The sequence below is a fragment of the Manis javanica genome, chromosome 15 (genome assembly GCF_040802235.1).
Source record: "Manis javanica isolate MJ-LG chromosome 15, MJ_LKY, whole genome shotgun sequence".
Lineage (NCBI taxonomy): Eukaryota > Metazoa > Chordata > Mammalia > Pholidota > Manidae > Manis > Manis javanica.
In genome coordinates, this window is record NC_133170.1 from 19216373 (window position 1) to 19230272 (window position 13900).

A 13900-nucleotide genomic window follows, 5' to 3' on the forward strand; every position below is an offset into this window, starting at 1 on the left:
CCCAAGGGCGGCTGAGCACACAGCTGCTAAGGGTATCAACCCAAAGGCTAGTCCCTGTGTGCAGTTGGGCAGCACAGACAGCGGAGACAGGCAAGGCGACCAGCAAGCAGGAAGGGACTTTGTTCTCCCAGCTGACACACGTGCCACTCACTGGCAATCACCTCCATCACCATGATAAAGCAGAAGAACCTTGTTCAGTCCAAAATCCCTCAAACCCCAGAGAGAGGACCTGGTGAGACCAAAATCACCATTCTTCCTGTAAAAGAATTCAAAATAAAAGTCATAGGCATGCTGATGGAGCTACAGAGAAATATGCAAGATCTAAGGGATGAATTCCGGAGGGAGATAACAGAAATAAATCAATGGAAGAATTTAAGAACAGACTGGATGAAGTAGAAGAGGCTGTTAATGGAATAGAAATCATAGAACATGAATACAGAGATGCTAAGGCAGAGAGAGATAAAAGGATCTCCAGGAATGAAAGAATATTAAGAGAACTGTATGACCAAACGAAATGGAACAATATTCGCATTATAGGGGTACCAGAAGAGGAAGACAGAGAAAAAGTCTTTGAAGAAATAATTATTGAAATTTTCCCCAAGCTGGGGAAAAAATAGTCTCTCAGAAGACCATGGAAGCCCACAGATCTCCCAACACAAAGGACCCAGGGAGGACAACACCAAAACATAATAATTAAAATGGCAAAGATCAAAGACAAGGACAGAGTATTAAAAACAGCCAGAGAGAGAAAAAAGATCACCTACAAAGGAAAACCCATCAGGCTATCATCACACTTCTCAGTAGAAACATTACAGGCCAAAAGAGAATGGCATCATATATTTAATGCAATGAAACAGAAGGGTCTCGAACCAAGAATACTGTATCAAGGAAGATTATCATTTAAATTTGAAGGAGGGATTAAACAATTCTCAGATAAGTAAAACTTGAAGGAATTTACCTCCCATAAACCATCTCTACAGTGTATTTCAAAGGGACAGCTCTAGATGGAAGGGCTCCTAAGGCTAAACAGAGAAATAAAACCAGAGAAAATAAAACCACAGCAAAGAAAGTAGACCAACCAAATACTAACTAAATGCATAATAAAATCAGCTATCCACAAAATCAGTCAAGGGATACACAAGAGTACAGAAAAAGAAGGGAGAGAAACAATCATCAGACTGCGTTTATAATAGCATAATAAGTGAGTTAAGATATACAGATACAAAAGAAGGTACGCTTGAACCTTTGGTAACCATGAATCCAAAGCCTATAATAAGTACATATCTGTCTATAATCATTCTAAAAATAAATGGACTGAATGCACCAATCAAAAGACACAGAGTAATAGAATGGATAAAAAACTGAGACCCATCTATATGCTGCCTACAAAGAAATACACAGACTAAAAGTCAAGGGATGGAAAAAGATATTTCATGCAAACAATAGGGAGAAAAAAGCAGGTGTTGCAGTACTTGTATCAGACAAAATAGACTTCAAAACAAAGAAAGTAACAAAAGAAGGACATCATATAATGATAACGGAGTCAGTCCAACAAGAGGCTATAACCATTGTAAATATCTATGCACCCAACACAGGAGCAACTACATATGTGAAACAAATATTAACAGAATTAAAGGAGGGGATAGAATGCAATGCATTCATTTTAGGAGACTTCAACACACCACTCACTCCAAAGGACAGATCAACCAGACAGAAAATAAGTAAGGAGACAGAGGCACTAAACACTCTAGAACAGATGGCTCTAACAGATATCTACAGTACTCTACACCCAAAAGCAGTAGGATACACATTCTTCTCAAGTGGACATAGAACATTTTCCAGAATAGACCACATACCAGGCCATAAAAAGAACCTCAGTAAATTCAAAAAGATTGAAATTCTACCAACCAACTTCTCAGACCACAGATGTAGAAAACTAGAAGTAAACCGTACAAAGATAACAAAACGGCTAACAAACACATGAAGGCTTAACAACATGCTCCTAATAATCAATGGATCAATGACCAAATTAAAACACAGATCAAGCAATATATGAAGACAAATGAAAACAACAGCAGAACACCCCAACTTCTGTGGGATGCAGCGAAGGCAGTTCTAAGAGAAAAGTATACAGCAATCCAGGCATATTTAAAGAAGGAAGAACAATTCCAAATGAACAGTCTAAATTCACAATTACTGAAACTGGAGAAAGAAGAACGAATGAGGCCCAAAGTCAGCAGGAGGTACATACTAAAAATAAGAGAAAAAAAATAAATAAAATTGAGAGAATAAAACAATAGAAAAAATTAATGAAACCAAGAGCTGGTTCTCTGAGTAAATAAATAACAGATAAACCCCTAGCCAGACTTATTAGCAGAAAAATAGAATCTACACACATAAACAGAATCAGAAATGAGAAAGGAAAAATCACTACAGACATACCAGGAATTATTAAAGAACACTATGAAAAGCTGTATATGATAAAACAAACTGGATAACCTAGAAGCAATGAACAACTTTCCAGAAAAATACAGCCTTCCAAGACTGACAAAGGAAGAAACAGAAAATCTAAACAGACCAATTACCAGCAACAAAACTGAATCGGTAATCAAAAAACTACCCAAGAACAAAACCCCCAAACCAGTCACCACTGAATTTTACCAGACACTTGGAGAAGACATAATACTCATTTCTCCTTAAAGTCTTCCAAAAAACAGAAGAGAAGGGAATACTCCCAAACTCAATCTATGAAGCCAGCATCACTCTAGTACCAAAACCAGACAAGACACCACAAGAAAACTACAGACCAATATCCCTGATGAACATAGATGCAAAAATACTCAACAAACCTTTAGCAAACCGAATTCAAAAATATATATAGAGGATCATACTCCATGATCAACTGGGATTCATCTCAGGGATGCAAGAATAGTACAACATTTGAAAATCCATCAACATCATCCACCGCATAAACAAAAAGAAGGACAAAAAACACATGATCATCTCCACAGACGCTGAAAAAGCATTCGAAGAAATTCAACATCCATTCATGATTAAAAACTCTCAACAAAATGGGTATAGAGGGCAAGTACCTCAACATAATAAAGGCCATAGTTAACAAATCCACAACCAACATTATACTTAACAATGAGGAGCTAAAAGCTTTTCCCCTAAGATCGGGAACAAAACAAGGATTCCCACTCTCACCACCTTCATTCAACATAGTACTGGAGGTCCTAGCCACAGCAATCAGACAACACAAAGAAATAAAAGGCATCCAGATTGGCAAGGAAGAAGTCAAACTGTCACTGTTTGCAGATGACATGATATTGTACATAAAAAACCCTAAAGAATCCACACCAAAAGTACTAGAATTAATATCTGAATCCAGTGAAGTTGCAGGATACAAAATTAATACAAAGAAATCTGTTGCATTCCTATACACTAACGATGAACTAGCAAAAAGAGAAATCAGGAAAACAATTCCATTCACAATTGCATCAAAAAGAATAAAATACCTAGGGATAAACGTAACCAAGGAAGTGAAAGACCTGTACTCTGAAAACTACAAGACACTCTTAAGAGAAATTAAAGACGACACTAACAAATGGAAATTCATCCTGTGCTCTTGGCTAGGAAGAATTAATATTGTCAAAATGGTCATCCTGCCTAAAGCAATTTACAGATTCAATGCAATCCCTATCAAAATACCAAAAGCATCCTTCAACGAACTGGAACAAATAGTTCTAAAATTCATATGGAACCACAGAAGACCCCGAATAGCCAAAGCAATCCTGAGAAGGAAGAATAAAGCAGGGTGAATCTTGCTTCCCAACTTCAAGTTCTACTTCAAAGCCACAGTAATCAAGAAAATTTGGTACTGGCACAAGAACAGACCCATAGACCAGTGGAACAGAATAGAAAGTCCTGATATTAACCCAAACATACATGGTCAATTAATATACAATAAAGGAGCTACGGACATACAATTGAGAAATGACAGCCTCTTCAACAGCTGGTGTTGGCAAAACTGGACAGCTACATGTAAGAGAATGAAACTGGATTATTGTCTAACCCCATATACAAAAGTAAACTCAAAATGGATCAAAGATCTGAATGCAAATCATGAAACCATAAAACTCTTAGAAAAAAACATAGGCAAAAATCTCTTGGACATAAACATGAGCAACTTCTTCATGAACATATCTCCCCGGGTAAGGGAAACAAAAGCAAAAATGAACAAGTGGAACTGTATCAAATTAAAAAGATTCTGTACAGCAAAGGACACCATCAGAGAACAAATAAGATAACCTACAATATGGGAGCATATATTCATAAATGACATATCTGATAAGGGGTTGATATCCAAAATATATAAAGAGCTCATGCACCTCAACAAACAAAAAGCAAATAATCCAATTAAAAAATGGGCAGAGATGAACAGACACTTCTCCAAAGAAATTCAGATGGCCAATAGACACATGAAAAGATGTCCCACATCACTAATCATCAGAGAAATGCAAATTAAAACCACAATGAGTTATTACCTCAAATCAGTTAGGATGGCCAACATCCAAAAGACAAACAACAAATGTTGGCAAGGATGTAGAGAAAGGGGAATCCTCCTACACTGCTGGTGGGAATATAAATTAGTTCAACCATTGTGGAAAGCAGTATGGAGGCTCCTCAAAAAACTCAAAATAGAAATACCATTTGACCCAGGAATTCCACTCCTAGGAATTTACCCTAAGAATGCAGGAGCCCTGTTTGAAAAAGACTATGCACCCCTATGTTTACTGCAGCACTATTTACAATAGCCAAGAAATGGAAGCAACCTAAGTGTCCATCAGTAGATGAATGGATAAAGAAGATGTAGTACATATACACAATGGAATATTATTCAGCTTTAAGAAGAAAACAAATCCTACCATTTGCAACAACATGGATGGAGTTACAGGGTATTATGCTCAGTGAAATAAGCCAGGCAGAGAAAGACAATTACCAAGTGATTTCACTCATCTGTGGAGTATAACAACAAAGCAAAAACTGAAGGAACAAAACAGTAGCAGACTCACAGAACCCAAGAATGGACTAACAGTTACCAAAGGGAAAGGTACTGGGGAGGATGGGTAGGAAAGGAGGGATAAGGGGGATAAAGGGGCATTACTATTAGCACACATGTGGGGGTGTGGCACGGAGAAGGCAGTATAGCACAGAGAAGACAAGTAGTGATTCTATAGTATCTTAGTACACTGATGGACAGTGACTGTAATGGGGTATGTGGTGGGGTCTTGATAATGGGGGAAGTCTAGTAACCATAATGTTGCACATGTTATTGTACCAAATTAATGATACCATTAATGATTTTTATTTTAATAAAATAAAATTCAATTTTGTACCAAACTAATGATACCATTAATGATACCAAAATAAAAAATAAAAGAAAAAAGTAAAAAAAAAAAATCGTTGCAGCCATGGAACTGATAAGAAACAATGAATAAATGTACTCTTTTAGATCGTAGAGCCAGACAAAACTACTGAACTCTGCTATAGTATTACAGAAGCACCAAAGACAACATGTAAAGGAATGAGCACAGCTGTGTTCCAATTAAAGTTTTTTATAGACCCTGAAAAACAAAATTATCAGACATTTTCAAGTTCTCATTCAAAACTCCCAATCGTACTAGTAAAATAGTTTAACAATTAGACAATGCTATCACTACATAAAAGACCTGCTAACAGTAAGAAACAGAACTAGTGTTGTCCTAAATGGTGCATTACAAAATTACTACAAAGACCTTCATATTTAGTAAAGTCTCACTTCAGACAAAATTAGCATGTAAAACCAAGAAAATAACTTTAACACTGAGAAATATAATACATAAATTCTAGTTACATTTGACTGCAATCTGCTTTATAACTGGGAAATGGTAACTTCTTTTCATGGGCTACCTTTCCCTCATTTATAAAATAAGGCTCTATAAGCGGTTTTCAACTCAGTATCTTGAACTATGTTCCTATTTCAGATAGCCTAACAGAAAGCACACATTTGCTTATGACAGGATATACCGAAAAAAATTTCCAGTTTCTTAGTCTTTGAATAAAATGGATTATTACAGAATTTTATCATGTGCTCATTTCAGCTGATTACAAGTTCAGCTGTATGTTTGCATAGCTATATTTAATAAAAATTAAAAAGTTGTAATTATTAACAAACATAGATCAACACAGAAAGATCCAAGGCAGGAAGTAGATTAACATAAATAGTATTACTTGCAGCAAATACTATTTAATACTTATGACATAACACAATGTCAGTCTTTATTCAATGACCAAAAAATATTTAAGGAGCATTAAGTTAGATAATTTCTAGGCTCTAACTGTTACGAGTTGAAATGTGTATCTCAAAAGTTCACTTACTGAACTCTGAACCAGAGTATCTCAGAATGTTATTTTACTTGGAAAGAGGGTCACTGCAGAGGTGCTCAGTTAAGGTGAAGTCATATGGGAGTAGGGCAGGCCCCAATCCACTATGACTGGAATCCTTGTCAAAAGGAGAAATCAGGGCACATACAGAAATACCTACAACATAATGTGATGAAGCAAGAGATCAGGGGGATGGTTCCACAAGGCAAGGAACACCAAAGACTGTCAGTAAACCACGAGAAGTTAGAGGAGACACAAGAACAGACTCTTCCTCACAGCCCTCAGAAATAACCAATCCTGCCAGTGTGTTGCCACCAGAATCCTGAGACAATGTTTCTGCTGTTCAAGCCACCCAGTTTATGGTACATGTTTTATGGCAACTGTAGCAATCTAAAGGAGGCTCCTTTTACTTCTAATAAGTAGTTAATTGTACTTTAAAGTCAACTTTGAAGACGTATAGCAGAAAATAAAAATGATGACACATGGGTATATACTTCAAGTCTATATACAAACCTGTAGTTCAGTAAGAACTGTTTTATGCTTCTTGTTACATTCAATCTTTTCCACTCGTGTTTTCAATTCTGCCAAAGTCTTATCAAATACATGACACTGTAGAGAACATATTTTTTCTTCCAGCAACCAGCGTATAACCTGAAGAAATATATATTCCTTTGTTTACAGCAAAGAAGGCATTTTAACAGGCAGCAAACAGTAAACATTTTTAAGTACTAGTAAGACAGTACAAATGTATTAACTAGCTTAATGAAAAAGCATGTTGGCATCAGTAACACAATGCTATCTGCTGAAAGCTTCCACTTCAACATATACACTATCTACCACAAGAGAATACAGTAAAACAGAAAATTTCCAGGGGGTGAAATTTTTTAAGTAATTTGAAATTCAAGTATTAATCTTTTCTTCCTACATCCTCTATCATGATTTAAAAGAAACCAGTTAAAGAAAAGGACCAGTTTTTTAAATTTCTAATCTGCTGATGATACCTCGTGAAACACTAAGTATGTCACTGGACTATGATATTTCTATAGACCATTTCTAAATGTCTGCTCACAATTTATGTATTTATCTCATTATGGACTCATAACAAATAGGACACATGGTACATGTCTAGGGACCATACTTGAGTAACACTGTTCTAGAGGAGTAAACTCCCAGAACACAGTTCTCAAAATTCTTTCACATAAGCTATTTTCATATTTCAGCTTTATGAGAATGGCTAAATAAGCATTAGTATCTCCATATGATAAATAAGAAACTCGGAGACAAAAAGCCAGTTTTTTTACTCCCTCACTATTCCTTTTTCTAGTATGGATATGTATACTGTATCTTATTAGAACAACATTCGTTTAAAATCTAGATTACTTATAATTTCATCATTAAATCTCTAAGACCTTGAAAAATTAATTTCACTTGCATTTGGTATTCCTGTCTTAAAAAGGCATTTGTCATAAGCATTTTGAGTACATTTTGAAAAATATATTAATTACTGCATATTTTCAGTATTTCTCTCCCTAGTTTAACAGTTATAGGGGGAAGTTTCCTAAGTCTGTACTTGCTTTCCCTAGTTCTTCTAAAGACTTGTTTCTACCTTTTTTAATACTAAGTCTAAGTATATAACAAAGATTTTTAAATGTAGGAACTTATAACCATGAAAACTTGCTTATTATAAAGATTAAAATGTTAATATATAAAACTAATGTTTCTACTAGAATAAATTTCAATATAGAAGAAAAAAATCTGAAAACTGATAAGATTTTTCACTAGCAACTATCATCATATCTCTCTCTTCCATTTTGATAATTACTACCATGTTAAAAAAAATATAGCTTTAAGAGTCAGAAGGAATTAAAAAATTAAGAACAATAAGCTCAACCACTTTCTTTCTATAAAAAACCTCAATGTCAGTAAAATGCAGAATAATGTCAAAAACCTAGAAGAATAAAAATGGTACTTTTTTTGACTAAATATGTTTTTTTAACATATAATCTCTAACACCTTTTGTAGCTTCTGGTTAATATCTCCTTTGGCTGTAATCTTTACTTGAAATTCTGCCTCATATTCTTCTTCCATGTATCGACGGCGTTTGGACTGTACATTGTCCATGTCCTCTGATTTAGAACGTTTTCTTCTGGAAAATTCACCTAAGAATAAAAAGCATGATGGTCTGGTCAGTCAGGTGTCTTTATTATAGACATTAATGCCTAGTCTCCACATCCTCATAGAAATATTATTTCTAGCTACCATAATAGCACTGTCAGTCATAAGAATTGTTTTTGAGACCAGAAAAGTAGGAAGGTAGCTTTTAGTTTTAAACTTGAAATGATTTTCAATATGCTAAATAAGAACTTCCTAATAGCTAAGCAATGTACAATGTGAACACACAACATTCTTTCCTTGAAACCTTCATAGTAAGATGGAATATGAATATGAATAAAATATGAATATTAGATGAGAAGAAATCAAATACATTCCCTTTGCTAAACTTTATAGTACACATGAATCCTCTGACAAAATACAGATTTCATTCTCATGTCATATATTTCTAACAACTGTACAAAGCTTTAATTATTTAATTCTTCCTTCTGAGTAAATGTTTTCCTCAGTAAATTTAGGAAAAATTATTAATCATCAGCCTTAGGAAAATAACAGAATAATAGTTATTCTTAACATAAATCCTAATGATTTCACATATATAAAAATTAAGTTAATGAAAGTAAATTTGGCAAAGAATAGATATTCAAAGATCTTAGAAAATTCTTATTTCAAATACTGGTAACATTCATGAAATCTAAGCAAATTTTTTCTGATTTCAATATGTAGTAAGTATAAGAATAATAACATTTCTACACATATTAAAAGGCAAATGTCCTTACGTGACCACATTTATTCCCTCTCCACTTCACTCTATATTCATATCTATGTGCCTATTTTTTAAATCCAGTTCTATCCACAACTTCTCTTATAATCATACCTAATATAATCATACATGGAGAACAGCATGACAGGGAGTTTCAGAATCCAGGTTTCCTGACTTCTAGTTCAATGACATTCCTATACACTGAATAGCACTCAGTCCCATCACTTCCCCTTCCCATGAAGCTTAAGAACCTTAAACAGACATGAGCCACATACTTCCATTCACTTACATCACCCCAGACAAAATTCTTACAGCCATGCTCTAAACATAAATCTAAAACAATTTCTCTTAAACATTCAGACAGTACCTTATGAAATACTAAGTTTAAATCTTTCTTGTGGAACTGAAAGAATAGATAAATAAATAAATATTTATATAGTATATAAAATAACACTTTCAAAAATCCTTGGGTGAGCCATCAATGCAATGATTTCTGTGGCTTACATCAACTATACAATTTTACAATTAGATCACGGATAGGAAAATATATTCCACAGCCTTAAAAGAAGAAACAATGAATTACAGTTTTTTAAACTAGTTTAGGTGTTTTGCAAATGCTTACTTTTCTCAGGTCTTTCATCATGAACTGCTTGCTCTTCTTTAGGTTTGTGGTCCTTTTCATTTCTTTCTTCTTCTGCTGTAACAAAATTGAAAAAGGAAATATTACTTCCATTAGAATTAGTAACAGCTCATATCTATACAACTGCATTATAACAACAAGTAAAATCCCAGGGGTCGACCAGAAATGGCCTTTGGTCAATCAATCTGTATCTTCTTAGGTAACTTATAATCACTAAATGCAGAGAACGATTATGTTTGTATTTCTATTTTTTCCTTATATCACTGCAACTGGCTTCTCAAAGGCTTCAATAAAGAATGCTCTCTTTCATCATATACTGCAACCAAAATCAGTATTCACAAGGTATATAGCAATATATGAAGATTTTGACATGACATTTCTTCTCCAAACACCAGGTTTTTTAAATCTCCACAGCACTGATGGCAGGAGTCAAAGTTAAAAAATTTAGATGACCTTTTAGATGAAAATAGGCAGACACCAGGATTATTGATAAGCCTATTAAAGCTCCTACAAATATATTTTTATATTAAAATAAAACTGTAAAGCTATAAAACCTGACTATAGTAAAAATAAAAAATCTTACAAGTACATAAAGATTACTAAAACTATTTTTAAGCCTCAAAATAAGTATTAGAAAATTAACTTTCCATTTACCACCTTATGTTCATTTGAAATCCTTCAACACCTCATCCCTCAACCCCTTTCAATGAAATGAAAATACATTTTGCTCCCTTGTAGACTACAAACTCATTACAAAGCATTTTTTCCCCTACATATGGTTTTCTAAATCCTCCTGATTTTAATACTGAAGGTGGTAACTCCTGAGTTTCCAACTTCCCAGAGTCACAAAAACAGAGTAATTGGGTTGCTTGAGATGAAGGGTTACATAGTCTTTGTTTGGCAAATCGTCATAGCACCGAAAGAATAAAATTAGCCATGGTCTAATTAGGGTAACTGTAAGCCAGATAACCCAGAATGCAGCAGAGCAAACTGGCCTGGTTTTGTCTGCCTATTTTATGCATGTATTAATTCCCTCTCCTCTTACAGATAGGTCAAGCTTAGCTTGACATTCCTTCATTCTACTCAAAAACCTCTTCCTACCACCCAATTCCCATTTTCCAGATATGCTTAGAAGACATGATCAGCTTTTCAACACTCAACACTTAGGTCAAAATACTCATTGGGATTTTAGAATAGACACAAACAATTTTTAATGGAAAGAATTTGGGATAAGAAAAATGGGATAGGAGAAGTTCTACAGAAGGGAGCAAGGCACTCTATTTAATTATTTTGTTCACAAAGCCTCTAGAGAATCTGAGGTAGACCTCCTTCAACCTAAAATAACAATTGAAGGCCCATGCACACAGACATTTTAATATAATTTCAAGTAGCTACTGGGACTCCTGAAGCTCATCCAAATACTTAGGAGACTGTCTTTTTTAAAATGTCTTCATTCACAGGTAATTTCTGCTATAATTCCTCTGGTCTTCAATACAGCCTTCATTACAAGTCAGCATGTCACCACATACGGTTCTGTGTACAGTATTCTTTCAACCAGAGCAGACAGTAAGCTCACCAACAGCAGGTACTAGCTCTTGTATTTTTGGTAACCCTAAAAACTTTGGGAAAGAGCTAAGAAAAAGTACATGTTTAGTATCTATTTGATGACTGCTATGTTTTAAAATTCCATTAAATAAAGGTAGAAAAGCTGTGTTGTCGAGGATTAGAAGATAGCATTTACACAAGGGAGTTAGTTCTCATTTTCAGAATTACACTATATAGAACCTTATTCCAAAGAAATATTAGCAAAGCTATTGCCTTAGATAAGGGGTTGCAAACATTTTGTAAACAGCCAAAAACTAAGTAGTTCCAGTCTTGTGGGTCACATGGCCTCTGATGCCACTACTTAATTGTCTTCGTGGTGAGAATCAATGATAAGCAATATGTACTATGGAAACAAACAGATTGGGCTATGTTCCAATAAAACTTTACTGACAAAAACAGGGCCTACAGGTCACAGTTTGTTGATCCTATGTGTTAAATTACTGGCTTTATGAGAATATTTAAAAGAAAACAAAAAATTCCTCAGATTAAAGACATATATACATTAGAAAAATGGACAAAGGAGATGAAAGGCTATTTAGAGATAAGGAAACACAAATGACCAATAAACATACAAAGATTCTCAACTTCACAAGACCTATCAGAAAAATATAATGTGACTTTTGCAGAAATTTTTAGGTTTTATGTAACTAATATAAAGTTCAAATTTTATCTTCCACAGTGAATTTTTATGCCCCCCTTTAAAGCAAAACTTGTGGGGGGGGAATGTTGCATTTTATTGTCTCCAATTCTTCAATTCTCTCTGAAATCCAATTTCAAATAGGCTTTTAAATCCACTGCCCCTTGTCCAGGTCACAAATGATCTCCAAGTCATTAAATATTGCTCTTTCATCTTAACTTGAACAAACAGCAGCATTTGATAGAGCTGAGTTCATTATGCCTTCATCCATGAAACAGCCTTTACCTTTACTTGACTACTAAGACAACATCTCCTGTTTTTCTTTCTTCCCAAAGCACTGCTCCTTGCTTGGTCTCCTTTGCTGGTTCTTCCTCATCTCAACCTCTGAACACTGGAATGCCAAGAGCTCAGTTCTTGAATCTCCTCTCATCTCCATTTATACCCACTTGAGGTAATTTCATTTTATCACAGTCAATTTCAATAAGCATCTATAAGCCATCTCTTCTTAAATTTTTCTGGACAGTCCAACCCTCTGTTCTGAAATCTAGACATGTATCTATTGGGCAAAAACAGTAATTTGAAACTGATCTTCCTTTTTACATTCCTCTCTCCAAAATATGCTTCAGATTCATCTTCCTCAAAGAAAAATCTGCAACTTCATGTTAATGTAAAACATTAAGAGGTTCTACAAATAAAAGCCAAATATATAAAAAATAAATGAATGTAAGTGGGGTAAGAATTTTGGCTGAACATAATAAATACAGACAAGAAATATAAATAAATCTTAAATGACTGAACAATTCTATCTGATAGCAATTCTATCAGTATTAACCTAAAGCAAAAGTAGACAGAAACCTTGAATTCTATGCCTGTGCAATTATCCTCCTTAGTACTTATGTTCATCTTATTTATCTTCAAGATCCAAAGAACAGGTAAAAACAAATCAACCACTGACATATTTTTAATCTGAAATGAAATATGAAAGGAAACTATGTCAGAATTTAATGTCAAATCTGGTCTACTCTAAAACAGATTTTCCTCCTCAAAAATATTAATAGCAATGTCTGAAAAAGCAAATGTAGGAGAGCTCTGCCTCCTATTTTTCCATAGGAAACAGAATGAGAAAGGCCAAAAAGGAGGAAAAAACAGAGAATGCACTATCCCCAAAACTAAGAGTATCAAGAGGGAAGGTGTATTGTAAGACACCATACAAGTGGGAGAGAATAAAAATCAAAATAATGATGCCCTTCAATTTAACAGCATGAACATCAATACCACTTTCATTGAGAAAATTAAGAGGCAAGACTGACAAGGTGAAAATCAAATTCAATTAAGTTAACAAGTAAAGAAGATGAGAAGAAAGGGCGCTAGCTTTGTTGACATAACTTGCAGAATAGCTCTGAGAGTGAAGAAAGGAACAGTAGTTACAGGAAGGGATGGAGAATGCATGTAAGGTATCACTAATGTGTACATCCTCCTCTAGTGTTGCTTGAACTTTCCTAGAGAGAAATCTTTACTTTTCTAGCCTTCTTAAACAGAATATGATTTTAATCATTTAGTGAATATCAGTTATTATATGTTATGCAATAATATGATAGTGTCTTCAGGCTTACTAAGGTGTATCTCCAACACTTTTTTAAGGTCTTCTACTACTGTAAAATTACAGCTTTCTGTTTGTTTTCTGATATTTTTCATTATGTTTTGTTGTTCATACTCA

General features: G+C 34.4%; 1 protein-coding gene across 6 annotated transcripts in view; it reads right to left on the bottom strand.

The window, feature by feature from the left end:
• ATF7IP (activating transcription factor 7 interacting protein) overlaps positions 1 to 13900 on the bottom strand; it is a 142192-nt gene that overhangs the window by 73916 nt on the left and 54376 nt on the right. For 5 of the 6 annotated variants that reach the window (XM_073222359.1, XM_073222360.1, XM_073222358.1 and 2 more), the window contains 3 exons: positions 9924 to 9998; positions 8440 to 8585; positions 6940 to 7077 (listed from right to left, as the gene is read on the bottom strand). In XM_073222359.1, the coding sequence (XP_073078460.1) occupies positions 6940 to 7077; positions 8440 to 8585; positions 9924 to 9998 (359 nt within the window). The remainder of the gene's footprint in view (positions 1 to 6939; positions 7078 to 8439; positions 8586 to 9923; positions 9999 to 13900) is intronic. The other variant, XM_073222357.1, reaches the window with a different exon arrangement.